We start from the raw sequence: 22403 nt of genomic DNA, 5'->3' as shown, positions 1-22403 counted from the left end.
AATTTTCCTGCACACTCTTACTTACCTATCTAATATAAAACCTTAATTTAGCCATATCTGATTCATACAAATGAGCATGAACTAATTTTTTGCATTCTCTCTTTTTTGTACCCACAAAAACTTTTCATCCAATTGTGTATTCAACCTTTTGAGTTACAACCACATATAGATAGACAGATAGACAGACAGTTGACTATATATTTTTATATCTGTATACATCACACACACACTCACATACACACACACACACACACACACACACACACACACACACACACACACACACACACACACACACACACACACACATGGATTTCTCACAGAACATCTTTCTCCAGGGGCAAGACAGATGCTTTTGAAATCTATAAATTAAATCAGTTGATTGTACCTGTATTGCATATGAGATGGCTAGCCCAGCAAATGCTGGTGATATCTGTCCACTCATGAGCACTATAAACATAGAAGTAGTAGTGATTATGGTGATGCTCATGATGTCAAGTCGAACAACTAGCCAGCGGAGTCCACAGTTGAACAAAAAGTTTGGTGACTGATTTACATCCAAGAGTTCCTGGAATCTGCAGAACAAATAGTTTTAGAAGCCAAGCATATTTAAATAAAAGTTCACAATAACATAAACGAAAATTAATTACTTCAAAAAATGTGCAGCCATAGAAAAGATAAACTTATTTTAAATTATTAAAATATTATACAGTGATGGCTACCATACCGGCATGTTTTTACCTTTATGGCAGTCAGTGCCGTGCAGCACTTCTTGAAAAGTGTGGCACTGATTCCTTAATTCTTCTAAGGAAGAGAGTGACATGCACATATCCAACATGCATTTCATGCTACAATCCCTAAATAATACATGGAAACATGTGCTTTACTCTCAAATCACCCTCACAAAGACACACTGCACACCAAATCCTGACTGTGTCAATAGACATCTGTAGTAGGAATGGCTAAGGCTTTAGCACAAAACTCATAATTCCCTGTGAAAGATGATACCATCATATTTGCTGCTGAACCATCCTCACCCTTGAAGGAACCTAAGGGTCACAGTATTTCCAAATCCAGAGGGAATGAATGGGCCCCCCTTGGTATGGGGGGGGTGAAGAAGGCTCAGTGGTCACAGTGGAACTGACAGGGAAAAAATGCACAACTTAATATTAGGCTTGAAGTCCTACAGCCCTTCATTTGTCTCAGTCATTGCCAGTGATTCAGCAGGTAACAATATCATCATCTACTGTCTATGATTTTTCATGATATTTCCATGATTAATGTCCATCATTTATGATTTTTCAGATTTTCCTGATGTTTTTCTGCTTGTTCTGATTTTTTTGTTACTGAAGATTGCTTGTCTATGAAGAATAAAGGCTTGTTGCTTTGGAACACTACCTGGGTTTTATGATTTTTGTAAATTATTGTGACTGAGCTTATCAACAAATTTTTTAAGACCACTAGTTTCTTTGTTTTTTAATTTTCCTCAACACATGCGGTGGTAAGGTTGGAACTAGACAGATATCTGTGCTTCACTTTTTATATTTTTTCATCTACTGTCCATGAGTACGTGCGCGCGCACACACACACACACACACACACACACACACACACACACACACACACACACAGACATATCCGACTCTGACAGTATATTTAATAAAAAAAAATCATCCTGAGTTGCTTAACACTGTATATTTTATAACTACCTGCGAGTGAAGGTGAACTGTGAAATATTTACCTCTTCAGGAAATTATTACTTTGACCATAGGCATGGATGGTTGGTATTCCTTCTCCATTAAGTGCACTGGTAATCAAAGATATAATGGGGGATTGTGTGACATTATCCAGTCTCTTCAGTTCCCTTATTAGCACCCTGTAAATATAAGATGGAAAAGCCAATGAAAGTCAACCTAACATTAATAAAATACATATTAAGCTTGAAATTCCTTTCACTTTTTAAGCTGAAAATGTAGAAAATACACTTTTAGAAAGATACACTACAAGATTCTTTCATGCATTAAACAAGTTCTAATTATGTTGACCAGATCAATTGTTACTGTCAGAAGACTCACAACCATTTACAGCATATTATTCTTTAGTCAATATCTTCATAAAGATGCATGTACAACACTGCAGTGCATTACAGCAGGGTTTGTTTAAAAGGCAGCAACAATAAAATACTGTGATTGCTATAAAGTTTTAGAGATGCAGCTTAGAGTCAGACTAACTTTGAAAGCACCTTGACCGTCATATAGTAAGTCATATAATGTTTTTTTTCTTTAGCTTTAGTTTTTTTTCACTCTCATAATTACTTTGCTTGCATGCCTTCCCACTGCAGAACTGGAAATTTTGCAACAGTAGCAAGCTGTGCCTGTTCAGTTTATAAACCCATTTTACAACAGAATTTTTTAAAGAAAATCTTTGCCATATTCTTTTTGGTGTGTGTTTTGTTTCCTGGAATACATCTTTTTGTGGTTAGGATATGACAGCAAAGTATAAGAAAGAGATACATATCAAAATACAAATGCTAACAGAGGTGCTATGAAACGCTGAAGAAGGTGGCCACTTGGGATAGCAGCTCGTACACAGACAGTATTATGGAGAGGCGTAAGGAGGCAGGGTGAAGAGCGAATGGCACTGAAGTGTAAGGGTTGGGTTGAAACAGATTGTGGAAGACTTTGGAGCAGAGCAGAATAGCTGGGGGGTTAAGCAAACATAAGACTGAGCAGCTGAGATGATGTCAGATGTGACAGCATGTGCAATTAGTAAGAAATTCCCAGAGGAGGAGGAGGAGAGTGGGGAACTGAGACATACAGACTAAATGAATAGTGTAAAAACAGCAAATGGATTAAACATTTAAATAAAAGAAGGAAAGGCAGGTGGTATAAGTGTTTAACTTTTTCCCAGGGTGAAAGAGGTGAAAAGAGAAGCAAAAAGACAAAAACTATCAAGGAGTCAGCAGCATACGAAACGTGTAGGAGAATCTGCACCTTAAAACAGAAATTAGGCAACTTGACTACTAATACTGGAGCAAAAAATGAAGTAGGAGAAATTCAGGGTGCAGGTGGAGAGCCACAAATGTGAACCATTGCAATGCAAGTACAAGTTTGACATAGTAAACCTAAGGACAGATGATTTGAAGACTAAATCCTTAAAGGGGCACTAGCTCAGATTTTTTCCTAGAGGAGTTTGTTTACATTTTAGTACTCTGTAAGTCACATGCTCAGCTAGAGGCAAGGTTTTCACAGAGCCTTTTTAGCATACTGCAGGTCAGATTACACAAACTCTCAGTGGGGGTTGTTAGAGGAAGTGCTTAGAACTTATAGTTGCAGCCAGTTTATCCTTTTCTGTTTTCCTTCCCCCACTCATGAGCAATTAGATTTGCTGAATGACTGGATTTTACTCAGCTAGAGATGTTATCTTGTCACATATAGACCTGGAGCCTCTTTAGCAATGAAGTGATAGCTACTTTACTATGTATTTGTTTTTTGCAAAACTGTGTCTGATAAGTGTTAGCCTAGGCAGTAGTATTTTTCATGCTTGTTGCTACAAATCTTTTTCCCTCCACTTGCAAATTATTTTTCATACAGTCTGTTATTAGTGTTGCTTTGTGTGTGTGTGTGTGTGTGTGTGTGTGTGTGTGTGTGTGTGTGTGTGTGTGTGTGTGTGTGTGTGTGTGTGTGTGTGTGTGTGTGTTTGTGTGTGTGTGTGTGTGAGATGATGTAGGTGCACTTTTATAAACATACAGATTTTCCCTCATTTTACAGCACAGCATTGCTTTGGACAGTTGTGCCTTGCAAAGAAACACGTTGACTAACAAATGTCCAAATATTCTAAAATAATAAAATATTTTGCATCTTTTCTCTAAAAATGTCATGCAGCTTTGGAACTGAATCTAATCACTGCTCTAAAAGTATTTTCTCATTAGCTGATGCTGTATGTTGTCCTTCAGAAATCACACCATAACTATTTGTCTAATAGTGATTCCACCTTACTGGATTTCTTTTCTCACTTTTTTCTATCATTCATTGTGGAAAAATGTTTTCAACTTTCACATCTTTCCTGCCTGTTTGACTGCAGTACAGTTAATTTACACTGATTAGCATTTGAAAGCTGAAGCAAATACAGTCTATACATTTCCCATATACTTTTCAGTACCATTCTGAGTATATTATAGTAGGTAATTACAGGGGCACTTTTACTAAGGCAGTAAAAATTAAGAGATGCAACCAAAATCTCATTCCATTGATAACCCTATAGTTTGACAAGTTATAATAGCTACTTTTCTATGTATGTATGCATGCATGTATGTAACACAATCTACGTTTATATTCATGTGGTTTGAAAATAACAGCCTCTTCTTGTGTTACTAATAGACTTGAAATTCTAGGCATTCTTGAATGTCTATAAATTTCAGATGTGATACATATCTGATAATGCAGATCGCAGTTCACAGACCTATTAATCACATCGGCTACATGATAGCATCACATAACACAGTGTTGTTTAGGTCAGAGAAGTGACAAAACCTAAAAACATATGCAGATGCAGTACTGTCAACCATGAAGACTTAGCATGACATGAATGACAACAACATTTACATAAGGCCTGCCAGTACACTTCTGAATGACGCAAACCATACAAACATACCCCAGTCTCTGAATGAGAAATACTCTACTCACATAAAATGTATTGTCTAGACAGCTAGACTGCAGATATCATGCCAGTGACACAACACTGTTCCCACTCAATATGTCACCTCTGATGATTGCTCTCATTGCTATGCACAGATGATAAACCCTACACACCACACATACCACACCCCATACCTGAATGCATCAAAAGAAAATGAGGATGTGTTGTCTCAGCCCAAGTGTAGGACTGCCATCATCTTTGTCAAATGTCTACAACAGTACACACAAGGTATGGCCAGTGTGTTGATGTCACATTTTAGGTCTATGCAAATGTCTGACATAATGCCGAGGGTCAGTTAAACATTAAAGGGTAACATAGCCATAATGTTGCTTACGTATAGGTTAACTTTCCGTCGGATTAGCACACTGGTACCACAAAAGTCAAATAACCCAAAAGTAGAGTGGTTCCTTGTGTGCGAAGTGGGTGTCAAGCCAAACACAAGTTCTTCATCAAATAAAATCCAAGTTCCCCAAACAAGCAGCGAAACGTTGATGTATAATCCAAGCAAATCAATATTTATTAGAATTCAAATGAACAAGATGATAAAACAGATGAGCGCTTTCACTAATGACTAGCTTCTTCAGATCATTATAAAAAATGGTGCAATTCACAATCATCTAACTGAATGTCTTAAATTCACACTACAAGGACTGATTTTTAACCTATCTAGTACTGAATTAACAAATTATGATATTAATCTCTTAAATAAGGGATTGAATTTTATACCTCATACGAAAAGTGGTGTCACTGATACTGTAAAGGATCTAAAAATCTTCTGTCGTAATTTAATGTTAAAATATTTGTTTCGATCCACTGATGAGACAGCAGATTCTGATCCATCCACCAATGATAGAAAGAATTTTAGATTTAAGAACTTGAGTGATTTCACACCGAATAATCATCCCTTGGTTGAGACTTATTTTAAACTAACAGAGGAAGAACTTCATAAGTATTATATTAATGAAAGAAATAATTTTAGAAATAAAAGAAGATTTTATAATTTAACTTACAGTGAGAGAGCCAGTTTGGACAAATTAAAAAATGATTATAATATTACCATTAGACCTGCAGATAAAGGATCAGGAATTGTGGTATTAGATACCAAATATTACACAGATAAAATGAATGCAATGTTACATGACAGATTTTATGTTAAAGAAAATATGATTTCCATTAATAATATGTGTATTTATGTTCATGATGTATTAACAGACATTTTTAAAAGTGGCTTAATTGATAAAAACCTTTATGAGTACTTATACATACATACACCGATCATCCCCATCATACAGGGTCTACCAAAGATTCATAAGAGCTATAATGACCCACCAATGAGACCAATAGTCTCAGGAAAAGGATGGGTGACTGAGCATGTTTCTGTCTTTATTGAGAAACACTTAAGATGCATTTTGAACAACAATCAGTATGTATTACGTGACTCAAAGCACTTTTTAACAGACCTATATGATAGATTGAAGGATTGTATAGATACGGACAAACTAATACTGGTCACGCTGGATGTACAATCGTTATTTACAATAATTCCGAATGAGTTGGGTTTAACTTATGTTGCATGCTATCTAAAAAAGCACAGTGGCTATTCTGATGTTTTTATTGATTTGATTACACACTTCCTTGAGCTAATTCTTGAAAACAATGCTTTTATGTTTGGTGACAACATTTACAGACAATGTGAAGGCGTAGCTATGGGCACACCCTGTGCCAATAGCTACGCCAACATGTTTTTAGCTAATTGGGAAGAATTAATATTATTTCAGAATCACCTTTTCAAATCTAATGTGATATTTTACAGACGTTTTGTCGATGATTTATTTATTTTATGGAATGGAAATATGAATGATTTACGGGATTTTACATTGGCTATTAATCATCTAACTGAATGTCTTAAATTCACACTACAATGTGATATGAAGAGAATTGAATTCCTAGATTTATTTATTGAGAAGTTACCGTGTGGACTAATTAATACAGGAATCTTTAGGAAAAACTGTCATCGAAACATGTTACTATTCAGAACTAGCATGCACCCAACATACGTTTTCAAAAATATTATGAAAGGGCAAGCACTAAGGATGTCGAGAATGAATTCTAATGAGGCAGGTCTCAGGAATGATTTAAATGAACTGAGAAACCAGTTATTAGCAAGGGGATATAAAATAGATGAAATTGAGAAACACCTACTAATTACACCTGAGGTAAGGAATTTAAGAGGGGCACCATATTTTGGACCAATGAATACTGAGATTGCAAGTGCTAATATCAATTCCACTAATGTTAAATTCTCCACTTATTTTACAAGAGATAATAACGATATTAAATCTATCATTGGCAAATATTGGGATATTTTAACAATAGATGATGATATAAAAAGATTAGTGAGTGAAAAACCAATGTTTTTGTACAGAAATAAGAAGAATCCTAAGAGGATTTTATGTCACAAGGGACACAATAAGAATGCCAGTATGGCTGGCCCTACTAAACCTTGTGGCCACTGTAACTTCTGTACATTGATTAGCACTGACTCTGTTTTTATACATCCAGATTCCAATCAAGAGGTTATTATTAATGCCAATGCCAACTGCATGACTTGCCATGTAGTTTACTTAGCAGTCTGTTCTGTATGTTCATCATTTTATGTAGGCAAGACCAATAGATGCCTACGAGACAGGATTAGGGAACACTGCTATAGTATTAGAAGAGAAAATGTTAACAATGCCCTGGCCAAACATGTTTTAGAAAAGGGGCCAGAGCACACATTTACATTCAGGGCTCTTGAGGTTATAATACCAAACCCAAGAGGAGGAAATATAAATTGCTACACAGAAGATAGAGAAAGCAGTTGGATAATCTTGTTAAGGGCAGACAAAGGGCATGGTTTAAATGAAAGAGCCTCAATTAAACCACATCTACAACAACGAAGACACATTAAATAATTTGATTGAGGGACAATCTATTAGACTTATAACTGCCCAGTATAGGAACATGCTTTATCAATTCATCATATACAGACTTAACATACATTCTTCATTTTAACACTTTTTTAACACATGTACATATATACATATATAATCTTTTTAAAAAAAAACACATACATACATTTTACACATTTCATATATTTTTACACATTTTCATATACATATATCATATAGATTTTTAATATACATACATTTTATATATACTTTACAAGTCTCACATTCATATACTACAACATCCATCTTTCATATCCACATTATACCCTTATATCACATATTTACATTTATATCTATATTTATATTCACATTCATATTTACATTTATATTTACATTCATGTTTATACTTATATCTATATCTATATTTATATTTATATTTATATTTATATTCATATTTATATTCATACTCATATATTTATTTATTCATACATATATATTTATATTTATATCCCTAGCATATTTTATTATTTACTCCACTATATACAAACATACATTTGATATATTTATTTATTTACATTGCATATGTACTATATTTATATATCCAGGTATTCATGATCAATATAAATACACATACGTACATATTTACATGATGATTTATGTGCACTCAAAGATCTAGCTATACATATACATGAGCACACAAACGTTTTGTTATGAATACATACTAACAGGTTTTTGTGAGGAATTTTATTGAATCATGTTTATATATATATTTCATTTTATCTTATTTTACATTTCATATATCCTTTATATGTTTTTCTACATTTTATACACATTGTTTTTATATACTTTTTAACTAATGTTATCTGATATATATACCCTACTTGAATTATAGTTTTAGATTATGCACTATAATCATGAAATAACATTAATAATATATTTTTATGAATATTTCTATATTCATGCAGATTCTATATATAGTCTGACAAAGAAATGAATTGCATTTAAGGCGTGTAATAGTGAATTTTGTTTATAGCAACCCTACAAGACACACTTGAATATGCACTGGCTCTTTTAAGAATGATGTATTTATCACTGATTTTATTCAATTATTTAATTATATGTGCGTGTTTCAATTAGAAACTAATTGTACTACTATATAAGGGATGGAATTGCACCATTTTTTATAATGATCTGAAGAAGCTAGTCATTAGTGAAAGCGCTCATCTGTTTTATCATCTTGTTCGTTTGAATTCTAATAAATATTGATTTGCTTGGATTATACATCAACGTTTCGCTGCTTGTTTGGGGAACTTGGATTTTATTTGATGAAGAACTTGTGTTTGGCTTGACACCCACTTCGCACACAAGGAACCACTCTACTTTTTGGAACATAGCCATAATGACTTATTGTGGTATACAAGAATATTGTGCAAGGTATACAACGTTCATACATTGTATACATAATTTTCTATCAATTAACTTTCCCAACAATACAAACAGTCCTGCTGTTATCCTACAATGTGGAATTATACTTTTAGTACATCTGGGTGCTGACTAGCCTGCATCACACTACTGTACTGTCCTTGTCTTCCACTCTGTTATCCACACCCTCATTTGTGTAACTACCTCTAAATGTAATCAATGATGTGTTATGAGCATATATGTGTGTGTGTGTTGTCTTTAACTTTATGTGTGTGTGTGTGTGTGTGTGTGTGTGTGTGTGTGTGTGTGTGTGTGTGTGTGTGTGTGTGTGTGTGTGTGTGTGTACAATGAATAATCATCAATTAATTTGTTCAAAACGCAAAACATCGAAAAAACTCATTGGTAATTACCATTATTACCACCTAAATCATCTAAAATAGTAATGGCAAATGTAAAACATGATTAGTGACTCCATTTGTACCTGCATATTTACATATGTATCTCAATATTTAATTCAACACACATACATACATATGTGTATGTATACATGCATGCCTATATTGCAATCTTAATGCTTTTTTGCCTGAGAAATGTGCATGTATATGCCTATGCGTATGCATGCACATAGGCAATTTATTCACATAGGTTTACATCTTATAATTAACAGCCATGGTTGATACTAGCATCCATAGTCACACATACCAAAATAAAATATTTTCATGTTCGCCCACAAAAATGGTACTTATGAAAGTATATATTAATGACCACACAAATTCACACTCATGATTACTCTACAAATATCTCTGAACTGGATATGCCCTGCATGCATACCTTTCAACTGTACAGATTTTTGCCTCTTATTTTTGGTCTGTTTCGCAAAATTGTGCTTTTCTGGCAAATCATTGAGGATTGTAGTCAGAAAATAATGACGGACACTTGAGTTTCATACTTTATACCCTGCAGGAGAACCATGCTAATGCAAAACCTGTTATTCTATCAATTTAAGTTTGTAAAAGCAATATTTAAAAAAGTCCCTATTTTTGGGCCTTTGTCCCTCCATTATTTATGGCTTTGTCCAGATTTCTTGTTCTAAGAGGTTGAGAGGTATGCCTGCATGATAATACTTACTGCAAAGTTTAGCATTACACAGTGTGCTATTTTTAACTTCTGAATACCCGCCTACTATGTTTTATGTCCTGTAAGAGTGGCAACAATGTACACAGATTACATGGTACCTGTAAGCAAACATTATATTGTGCATTTTAATAAAAAAGTAAAACAAATAAGTTTGTACTGTACTCTCTAAGGTACCCTGACTTAAACTTAATCTCTGCATGAAATCATTTAATTTATACCCATTATTCAGCTTTGTGCTTGTTTGTTTACCTATTAATTTCAGTTTGGTAACCAAGAAAGTGGATTGGCTGACAGACTCTTTTCAGTCACAACCTGACCTCCATGGTACAAGACAGAAACCGAAAATGGAAAATACAATAAAGTATTATACCACTTTCTGAAGGAAAGTCAAACAGTTTGGCAAAATGTGGAAGTGGAATTCAAGCACAATGATAGATAAAGATAAAAAGAAATGAAGTGAGAACAAACTAGAGCTATAACTGTGAAGACCAAACTAATAAAACTGGACAGACAAGCAATGTGAGACAAGATCCAGAACATTTTGGAAAAAAACGTATATAAAGACATTGCGCGTAATACACAAATGCCACAGATATAGCTAACCTGCTGGCAGACAGGTTCAGTGAAAACTTCACCCCCCTGTCCCCCCTTCAGTAAACCAGGACATCCCCAACACCTGCTCTCTCAAAGGCAAAAAATACAGTCTCCATGGGACCCGATAACATCCCTGGCTGCATCCTGCATGAGCTCTCAGCTACATTAGACACCCTATTCAACCAAAGCCTGAGCACCAGCTTCATCCCAGCTGAATGGAGGACAGCCACTGTCATCCCACTACACAAAGGTGGAGCTTCCACTGCCCAGGCAATTATAGGCCCATCAACCTAACTAGCCTGATCTGCAAGGCCATGGAAAGCATCATCGTGGACCTTATAAACAAGAACATTGACAACTTCCAAAAGCTTGACCCCACACAGTTTGGTTTTGTCAAAGGGAGATCATGCCTGTTAAACTTGGTCAACTTCTTTGAAACAGTCACCAAAGACATGGACGAGGGGAAGGCGGTGCACACTGCCTACCTTGACCTCGCCAAAGTCTTTGACACTATTCCCCACTCGGGCATAATATATAAACTCTCCCAGATAGGCATCAGCCCGTATGTTATCAGATGGGTAGCTAACTGTCTCACTGATAGAACCCACTCAGTCAAAGTAGGGGAAGCCACCTCTAGTAGTAGACCGGTAACGAGCGGTGTACCCCAAGGATCAGTCTTGGGGCCTCTACTGATTGGGATATACTTTTCTGAAGTGCAAGCCAAAACCAGTGGTCTGAGGCTGACCAGGTTTGCAGATGACTGCAAGCTGGGTGCTGTCTTAAATTCCCCTAGTGATGTGAACATCCTCCAAGAGGGCCTTACCCAAACTAATGACTGGTGCCAGAAGCATGGCCTCAAACTGAATGCCAAGAAATGCATCATTATCCTCTTTGCAGAAAATGTCATCCCCACTAATTATCACATTAATAACAATGTATTAAGCATGCAATCAGTTGTGAAGGACTTAGGCACACAGGTTGATAGCAACCTGACTTTTGACCATGACGTTGCCTCTGTTGTACAGAAGGCTTTCTACATGGCCCACCTCATAAATAAGGGTATTTCATCCAGGAACAAGGAGGTCAAAACAACCCTGTACACCTCCCTTATCAGACCCATTATAGAGTACAATGCCCCCTTTGGCATGTACCTTGCCAAGCACATGCAGCAATTGGAGAGATAACAGAGGTTCCTGACCAGGAAAATCCAGGGTCACAAACACCTATCCTCTACAGATAGGATAAAAGCACTGTCCTTCTACTCAGTCTCATACAGACTCCTCAGAGGTGACCTGTGTCTGGCATACAAGGCCATTTCAGACCCAGCCTTAATGGAGTTCCTGCATACCCATAAGACAAACTCCACTCGTGCAACCCACACACAAGGCCTTAACCTGGTCTGTGACATTAATAGAACTTGTTGGCGGGATAGATTTGTGTCCCAAAGACTCCCCCATCTGTGGAATAGACTCCCTCTCAATGTCAAGCAGAGTACCTCTCTAGCCCTCTTTAAAAGGAACCTGGATGACTGGATGGGAAACAGAAAATATACCCCTAGGATCTCAACTGTGTCCCTGTTGGACAGGGGAAACAGGTGTTGACTTTGACAGAACATGGGGTGAAATTCTTGGCTAGGCTTATAAGGGCCTCTGAGCCAATAGCCTAGTATCATCCTATGAACCTATGAACTTATAATAGAAAATTATATACATCTACAGTATATATATATATATATATATATATATATATATATATATATATATATATATATATATATATACACACACACACACACACACACACACACACACACACACACACACACACACACACTCACCTACAAACTAACAAATTGTGTAGAATGTAAAATATATTCTCCAACACAACAAATAAATACATTAAATACATTTACAAAATGTTATTCAGAACAGTTCTGGTTGCACAAAGGGGGTGAGAAATTGTGCTAATAATATCCCATTAACTTTGATGCTGAAATTAAATTAAATTACATTGAAAAATAAATACGCACATTGGACACAAAGTACAGGGATGAAATAGAATCAGAAACAATGACCCGAGAACACTTTGGCATGAAATTACAGTACCATTGTATTTGTTATTCATCAAGTCATTAAAGTATGAGGAGATTCCTCAAGATTGGAGATGTGCACGTGTGCAACCCATATTTAAGGGATAGGGGACCAGGACAGATCAAGAGTCACAGATATCCATAACTTAAGATTGAAGACGTGCACATGTACAACCCATATTTAAGGGACAGTGGAACAGCACAAACCCAGAGTTACAGAGACTCATAACTTAAGATTGGTTACGTGCTCTTGTTCAACCCATGTTTAAGGGAGAGGGAAATAGGACAAACCCAGAGTCACAGACACCCATAACGTAAGATTGGAGACATGCACTTGTTCAATCCATATTGAAGGGACAGAAGAACAGGACAAACCCAGAGTCACAGAGGCCCATAACTTAAGATTGGAGACATTCATCTGTTCAACCTCGTATTAAGGGACAGGGGAACAAGAGAAACCCAGAGTTCACAGAGACCCATAACTTAAGACTGGAGACATGCACTTGTTCAACCCATATTTAAGGGATAGGGGAACTGGACAGATGCAGAGTCACAAAGACCCATAACTATACTTTATTTTTGTGGAAAAACAATGGAGAAGGTTATTTGCGTAATGTGTCATCAGAATTGAGAAGACTAGCCCCCGGATTCACTATACTTCCATGCAGGACTAGCTTAGTCCCGCATGAAAGCAGACGTTTAGGAGCAGGACGGCAGTGCACCAGGCATATTAATGAAGGCACGCTGCCTGAGCTCCTAAACGGACATGGAGCATGTGCGAATGCAGGGGGCTTGCCTGAGAGCAGAGCTCACAGAATTTACATGCCCTGCAATCAAGAACAGCAGTTTAGGAATAAGAATGAGTGAGACCACTCATAGGTGTTCGCATACCCCCAGCAACATCCCTGCAAGTTTATAATAGCAATAGTTAATATATAAAATATAAACAAGCTTCTTTTTTAATCAAACAGATAAAATTTAACTGTAGGTGCGTGGGTTTGACCATTGCTTAGCTATGTTTATTGCAGCTTAAATGACACTAGGATAACAATCAAGATATATGCAAATGAAGCAGTACTGCAATAATGTAGTGGGCAGAGCATTTGCCTTATGAGCAGTCATTCCCGGTTCGAGCCCCACAACAGTACATTCCATTTTCCATGTCAAATCACTTTATGAATAATATTTTTTGTTGCATAACCTACTAAATAACATATATTTGTGAACTGGAGTACTGCATTAAATGCAGGTGTGAGGTGTCATTGTCATAATGTTGTAAAATCCACAGATAATCACAAGTGCCCCTACAGTATATGTACACATGAATCAGGGATATAAATTAAAGGTACAATGTGTAATGAATGATAAATCCATAGTGTTTCCAGATCCACCACCTTCCAAAAAAACATTTTACATTACTGTCTAAATAAGTGTGGTGGTAAGTGGGAGTAAGCACTATTAAGCAAGAGTAAGTGGGTTTAAGCCCGTTTGAGTGGGGGTAAGCAATGCGCACACAGGTTAAGCAATATTGAAAATAACTCTCCGTAAGCATATTTAACCAAAGGTTAATATTGCTTACCATTGCGCAAACTCACTTACAATTGCTTAAAAGTGCCTTAATCACTCTGTATGCAACAGCCGCTGTTCTGGCCAGAAACACAATAAACCATTTTTGCAGGTCTTAAACTCAGGACCCTGTACACTATAGTCACAGTAGTTAACCATTAAGCCATCACAGCAGTAAAAAGGATTGATGTATCACCAGACAGATCCTCACTATAGGAAAATCAAAATGAACACGTGAAAGGAATTGATATACAGTTTTATGTTGTATAACCTACTACATATTATAAATATGTGAACTGGAGTACTGCATTATTACAATGACACCTCACATCTGGGCTTAAAGTGTTGAAATTCCCTAACAAACACAAGGACCTCATACGGTGTACGTACGCATGAATCATGGATACCAAACACATATATAACAGGTAATGAATAATAAATCAATGCCAAAAAGCAAATAGTATGTAAATTAAAAATTAAGCAACATTAAGCATTGCACAGCCCAGCTTACTAGGCATAAGCAATGTGTAGGCCAGCTAACTCAGTTTGCCCATTGCTATACCCCTTTAAGCAATGCCAACCTCAGGTAAGCAGGTTTGCCCATAGCTTATCATTTTCAAAACCATCCAATCACAGCAAAGTGTGGGAAATTAGCCCTATTTAAACCCAATAGGTGGGAATATATCTCTGGTTGCGGCTTCCTCCTGTAGGCACTATGATTGGTATGGGAGAGGGTGGGCGCTTTCGGTCAAAGCGCTGGGGCATCCAGGAGTCCAGAGTCATGGCAGGACTCCTTGTGAAAGAACATGACCAGAGACTGCTGCAGAGCCAGTACCAGGGTTACCAATACAAAGTGGAAGCCTAGGACTGTCTCGCCCATGACCTCGCCAGTGCCACTGGCATACCCCAAACTGGTGAGCAGGTCAGGTATGACTATGCCGACCTGAAGTGGAGAAAGGGGGGATCTGTTGGATCAATGAATCCAAGAGGCTAGAAGGACGGGGGATGTCCCAGCCATGTGTATCAGTCCACTACCTGTTTAATAATTCCCAGCTCATGTATATTATGGATAGGTGTGGCTAAATATTCCTCTTATGTCTGTCACAGTGGCAGTTGAGTGGGCTGCGAACCAGGAAGCCTATGCCTGTAGATTGCAGCGGTTGCAGCGTGAGGCATGTTAGTAATACTCTTGCATGTACTGTCATAGGAAATAAATCTAGATGTAGTAGTAAGTTAATTGCCTGTATAAAGCCTGTATTGTTTAAGGCATGTACTGCATACACCAGAGAATATGGCAGGTGCAGTCTCATATAGGTTGTATGTAAATAAAAGCATAATAGCCTAGTGTTGATTAACTGTTTTACACTTTTAAAAAAGTTATTTGTTGTTTAATTTTACCTGTAGGCTAACACACTCAAGTGCGCTAGCCGTTTAAAAGCATTTACTGTCTGTTTTTCCTGTTTTCTGCAAAAAAAAAAAAATCTTGTTTTCCCGCCTTACTGAACTAGAATAGTCCAGTCTTCAGAGTTTGCTGATCTCTGTGCTTTGGCTTGGTTCCTGTGCTATTCCATATCCTTATTTGGATAAAGGGAATCTTCTTTGTTCACCAGTGGGAGTGGGGAGCACTGAGCAGCCTATTTGTCCCTAGAGCAGTGGTTCCAGCCAGAAACTTGTAGTCTATTGGCCATTTTGGGTCAATTCCTAGCTCTTTTCAACCCCCTGCTATAAAGCCCGCTTTTGCGCGGAGTTGCCCATAGAGCACCATCGGGCAGCGCCGGTTAAACAAGGTTAAACTATTTCTGGCTCCGTAAAGTCTGCTTTTCAATTTTTCCCTTAGAACTTCTCTACTTGCAATCTAAACAGTCTATTCTCTATCTCAAAAGCTCAGCACTTGCTCCTAAAGCATTTTTATATAGGTAAAGCTCAGCACTTGCTCCTAAAGCATTTTTATATAGGTAAAGTACTTGTATACTAAACAAAGTACTACATTAGCCTAGAATCCCCTTGAGTACCCATTTCCCTATAGGTCCCTTCTAACTCAGTTACACAGCAAACTTTTTCACTTTTTCTAGCATGTCGAAGGGTCAGTTGCTAGCGTCCTCTCCTGTTCAGCTGGTGAATCTGGGCATCTTGAGGCAATGTTACAATTGCCTCATGTACACAGACAACCCACTCCTTCTCCCACAAAACACAAATACATGTGAGAGATGCAACTATATAGCCAAACTGGAGGCTGAGCTCTCTCAACGCAGGACTGGCAAGACCATATAGGAGGAGAAGGAAACCACGCACACCACAAACCCAGTTTCACATAGAACTATCACAACTGCAAAACAAACACATAAACACACAAAGACATACTCGGAGGCACTGATCAAAAATCTACCAAAACTACAGAGACCTCCAAAGCAGACACCCAAGCAACTGCCACCTCAAGACATAAGACATGCAACACATAGTTCTCAAAGTCAGTGTGCTAAACAGTCACAGCCCTTAAGGCCAAACACAATGCCAGACACACTTGTTATAGGTGACTCCATAGTCAGACACACTGACGTCCCACTCACCAGACTGAACAAGGAAAAGATCACAGTAAGCTGCCTGTCAGGCGCAAGAATCCGCCACATAACACAAGCACTCAGGTCACTCCACAGCAAGTACAAGTACCGGCCTGGGCTACATAATCTGAGAGCTCCTCTATGTCTCTTTTCATGTAGTCCATGCCGGTGTGAACGACCTGAGATGTACCTCCCTGGACTACATGAAAAGAGACATAGAGGAGCTCTCAGATTATGTAGCCCAGGCCGGTATGACCCTGACCCTGAGCAGTATCCTACCTTCACCAAGAATGATGCCACAATACAGAGACAAAATGATCAGCTTTAATAATTGGCTTAATTACTGGTGTCATTCTAAGGGGATCCAATGTCTGTCTGCCTGGGATGACATGCTTGACAAGCCACGCTGTGCAAGGGACGGCTTGCACCTGTCACCCTGGGCTTCCGGATATTGGCAAAGGCTCTTGCCACCCCATAGTGCCTTTTTTAGGCAAGGCTCAAATGATAAACCTACCGCCCTAGAAAAAAAATGGAGAAAAACTAAGGGTAATGCTGCTCAATGCCAGAAGTCTAAACCTCAAGATGCACTCGAAGCCCTCCTCAGTATGGAGAACATCGATGTCTGTGCTGTGACTGAAACCTGGTTCAAGGCTCCTGAGAGCACCCCAGCACTATCAGGTTATACCTCATATCATGCGCTCCGGCCCCAAACTCCGGACCGAACCACAAAAGGAGGGGGAGTATCCATATTCATAAAGGATACCCACACCTCCAGGTTAGTGGCAACGCAAGCATCGGAGACCATCCAGGTGCAATTAGCCATAGGTAAAACTGCCCTACAGTTTGTAACATGCTACAGACCACCTTCTCAAACTCAGGAAACCCACACAGCCTTCCTGAAGACACTGGAGAGTATGAATGTCTCTCCAAACACCATCATATTGGGTGACTTCAACTACCCAAACATAGACTGGGAACATTACTCAAGCCCCAACACCCTAGCCCAAAGGTTCCTTGAGTTCATAAACTCAAATGCTATGGAACAACTAGTCACCATTCCCACAAGAGGAGAAACTATACTAGACCTGATCATCACAAACATGGGGACAAAATGCTCCACACCGGAAGTATATCCCTCATTGGTGAGATCAGACCATAAATTAATCTCACTGGAGATCCACATCCCGCCCCCACCCCAAGCAAAAAAGACCACAGTGAAGAACTTCTCAAAAGCAAACTTCACACTTCTTAAGACTGGAGTGGTATCCTTCAAGGCCCCCGAGCCAGTGGAAACCACAACCCACGCTGCTGAAACCCTTACAAATGCCTTCTACGAGCACCTCCAGGAATGTATGGATCAAGCAATCCCTAATAAAATCAAGACCCTTTCCACCAAAGGCAGGCACCCGGTCTGGTGGACTCCAGCCATAAACAAACTCTACAACAAGAGGAGAAAGCTACTACATGACAGAGCAAAATCCTTAAATGGGAAGGCATCTCTGATCAATACTAGCAAAAAACTACGATCACTCATAAAATCATCCAAGGCCAACTTTGAGAGAAAAATCACTAATGACACAAAAGACAATCATAAAGCCTTCTTTAGCTATGTTAGAAACCTGGGTGGAAACTCCCAGATATGCTCAGAATTAGTCCAAAATGATAAAAAGATCACTGAACCCACAGACATTGCCAACATACTGGCAGACAGGTTCAGTGCAAATTCCCCTCCCCCCCCAAAAGGAGAAATATCTATCCCACCAGAGTCTAGCCTCCCAAACATCTCAGATGCCCAGGTGAGGGCTGCTCTCTCTAAAGCAAAAAACACAGCATCAATGGGACCGGACGGTGTCCCCGGCTGTGTGCTAGACGAACTCAATGAGGAACTAAACCCACACATAAGGCTGCTGTTTAATCTTAGCCTTACTACAGGATACATACCCAAAGAATGGCGTACGGCAACTGTGGTCCCACTCCACAAAGGCGGTGCTTCTACGGACCCTGGAAATTACCGCCCCATAAGCTTGACGAGCCTTGTCTGCAAAGCTATGGAGAGGATCATAACGGAACTCATAAATAAAGACATTGGGGACCTACAGACACTGGATCCTACCCAATTTGGCTTTGTCAAGGGCAGATCCTGCCTCTTGAACTTGGTCGACTTTTCAAACAGTCACTAAGGCCATTGATGAGGGTAAGGCAGTTCACACAGCCTACCTTGACCTAGCAAAAGCGTTCGACACAATACCCCACTGGCATCATAGAAAAGCTCACCAGCTTAGATGTAAACCCATATGTCACAAGATGGGTTGCAAACTGGCTCAAGGACAGAACACACAGCTGCTAGAGTTGCTGGTGCCATGTCAGACTCTAAGCCGTCACGAGCGGTGTCCCACAGGGCTCAGTCCTGGGCCCCTCTTGTTCGGCATTTATTTTTCTGAAGTGCAGGCAAACATAGGGGATTGTGGCTGACAAAATTTGCAGATGACTGCAAACTGGGCACCATAATTGACACTCCATCAGACACAGACATCCTCCAGAAAGGTCTCATAGAAATGGATAACTGGTGCCAGAGCCATGGCCTTAAGCTAAATGCCAAAAATGTATAGTCATACCCTTTGGGAAAACAAGGTAACCCTAATTACCACATAAGTGGTAATCCATTAAACACGGAAGAAGTTATCAGGGACCTGGGGACCCAAGTTGACAGTAACCTCTTTGACACTCACATTGCCAAAGTGGTTAGGAAGACCTTCTACATTGCCCACCTGATCATGAAGGGATTCACATCCAGATCAGGAGAGGTCATTGTACCCCTGTACTCTTCACTTATCAGACCAATGATTGAGTACAACGCCCCATCTCGAATGTACCTTACCCGACACCTGCAGCAGTTGGAAAGACCCCAAAAGTTCCTCACCAAAAGGATAAAGGCTCAAACATATGTCATACGATGCCCGACTGAAGAAACTCCAGCTCTATTCAGTCGCACCGCCTGCTCAGAGGTGATCTGTGCCTGACATACAAGGCCATGTCCAACCCGAATTAATGGACATGCTCCACCTCAAAAATTCAAATCCACCAGAGCCACGAGCAAGAGACTTAAACCTCAACACGGATATAAATAGGACATGCTGGAGGGACAAATTCATCACCCAGAGACTCCCTACACTATGGAACAGAATCCCAGTCCATGTGAGGCAGAGCCCCTCACTGACTCTGTTCAAGAGAAATCTTGATGAGTGGATGGGAGATCGTAGGTTTACCCCGGGAATCATCTCTGTATCACTGCTGGACAGAGGCACAGCAAACTAATGGGTATATTATTCTCATCCTAAGGGGTGGTGAAAGCCACACACACTCTGGCTAGGCTTATAAATGCCCTAGGGCAGATAGCCTAGTATGAACCTATGAACCTATGAACCTATAATAAAGGTCTAACTGCTGCACTGAATGTGTTTACTCTATCATATGGTAATGTAGAGTTGCAATCTCTTAATAGTACTGTTGTATTAAGCACTGTTGCCCACACTGTGCTACATAAATAAAATGTGTAGGAATGTCTGTATATGACTGTTGTAATCACAAGAAGTCACATAGTACAATGGAGAGGGACTTATACAGAAAACAGTGAAAAGACAGACAACATAATCCAAAAAACACACTCAACTGAGACGTGAACTGTTGTATTTTTAGCACACACAGCCATTGTTCAAATCCTGGGAGTGGTAGTAGGCTGTATGCAGAATCATACCCCACAACTGTAGAGATCTGTCTAGAATGTCCAGTAAATTGGCCCATATCTGCTGCCAGTCACCCTGTCCCCCTGTCAAATCAGTGGGATGATCCCAGACATTTAGGCAGCAAATTAAACAGGGTTTATTACATCAAGCTTTCGAGTTGAAACTCTTTTTCAAGAAAAAGAGTTTCGACTCGAAAGCTTGATGTAATAAACCCTGTTTTATATGGATGGTCGTGCTGTGCTTTTTGTTAATGGATTTAATTTTGTGTTGGTTCACCAGCACGTCTAGCTATTCTACACCTGTTTCTTGGACTTTGTTAGGCAGCAAATACGAACTACAACTGATTGTCAGACATCTATAAGAACAAACCTGTCACTCTAGCAACTCCCCAAAATGTTATGAGAGTAATAAGCCAAGTATGTCCCATCTCCATCCCCATGTTGTGAAGCTGTGACCAGAGTGTGTGCAGTAACACAGTGAAACGTATGTGCATAATACTAATGTGGAATCTGGTAATATGTGTGGCAGCATTCAGGTAGTGCTAACAAACATTCCCCCCACAGGTCTGTATGATATGAAAACTGTGCCTAGACATAAAAGATTGATATCCTATACTGGTACTGTTTACTCTGGTTTTGTATGGCATTGTTAGTGTTGCAGTTGCTCTGAATAATAAGGTATTATTCTTCACTGTGACCCAAACTGTGCTACATAATAAAACTGTCTAGGAAATCCTATATAACAGTGTAGTAATTACAAGGTCAGATTGTAAAACCACAGGAGACTTATAGACAGAAATCAGAGAAGAGATACACAGCAATATCTATACAGCACACTCAACTGTGATGGACACTGTTTTATTTTTAGCAGACACAGTCATGGTTCGAATCCTGGGAATGGTAGTAAGCGGTATGCAGAATCATACCCCACAAGTGTACAGAATTGTCCAGAATGTCCAGTAAATTGGCCCATATCTGCCGGTTGTTACCCTGTCTCCCTGGCATATCAGTGTGCTAATTTTCGACATGAAGGCAACATTTCATGCCATATAACTGACTGTAAGGCCTGTACATATTTGGAAAATGTCAATGAAAACAAACCTGTCATTGTACAAATCACCAAAGGTTTAAGAGGGCAATAGTTAAAATATGTCCTGGTTCACCTGCATGTTGGCAAGGCATGCCCAGAGTGTGTGCAATAAGAGATGGACAGGTATGTACATAACATCAACCTGGAATCTGGGAATATGTGTAGAAACAGTTAGGTAGTGTTAACAAACAATACCTCCACATGTATACCAGTCAAGAGGTGTATACTGCAGGTAAAACTCAGTTCATGTATATAATTGTCTACATCCATACCACTGTCCAAAGTAAGGCCATAGGGTAGTTTACTAAAACCTGTAAGGTACAGATCACAGCACTGACTAGGAAAGTAATGAGGACTACAGGAATATACTAGTTGTTAACTGACATCTTTCTCTCCCCCCACCATATTTGCAACAATAAACTAATCCAACAAAAATGTCACAGGATACCTTCTCCTTGAAAAGAACCAGACTCCAGGCAGGGTAAGGTTGTAAGTGCTTTTGTTCCCTTTAGTCACACTCAATACAAATGGAACTTCATCAGATACAAAACCTTCCACACTTCTCCTTTTTATATCA

At 38.9% G+C, this 22403-nt stretch overlaps 1 protein-coding gene across 1 annotated transcript in view; it reads right to left on the bottom strand.

Moving 5' to 3' along the window:
- ABCC5 (ATP binding cassette subfamily C member 5) overlaps window positions 1–22403 on the bottom strand; it is a 608550-nt gene that overhangs the window by 120378 nt on the left and 465769 nt on the right. Inside the window, exons 22-23 of the mRNA XM_044061975.1 lie at window positions 1742–1876; window positions 389–575 (exon numbers count right to left, since the gene is read on the bottom strand). Coding sequence (XP_043917910.1) covers window positions 389–575; window positions 1742–1876 — 322 coding nt within the window. The remainder of the gene's footprint in view (window positions 1–388; window positions 576–1741; window positions 1877–22403) is intronic.

The sequence above is a fragment of the Protopterus annectens genome, chromosome 1.part0, assembly GCF_019279795.1.
Source record: "Protopterus annectens isolate FY-2018-M chromosome 1.part0, PAN1.0, whole genome shotgun sequence".
In the NCBI taxonomy this organism is placed as follows: Eukaryota; Metazoa; Chordata; order Ceratodontiformes; family Protopteridae; genus Protopterus; species Protopterus annectens.
Note: the sequence above shows the minus strand (reverse complement) of the source record. Positions and strands in the feature narration are given on the sequence as shown.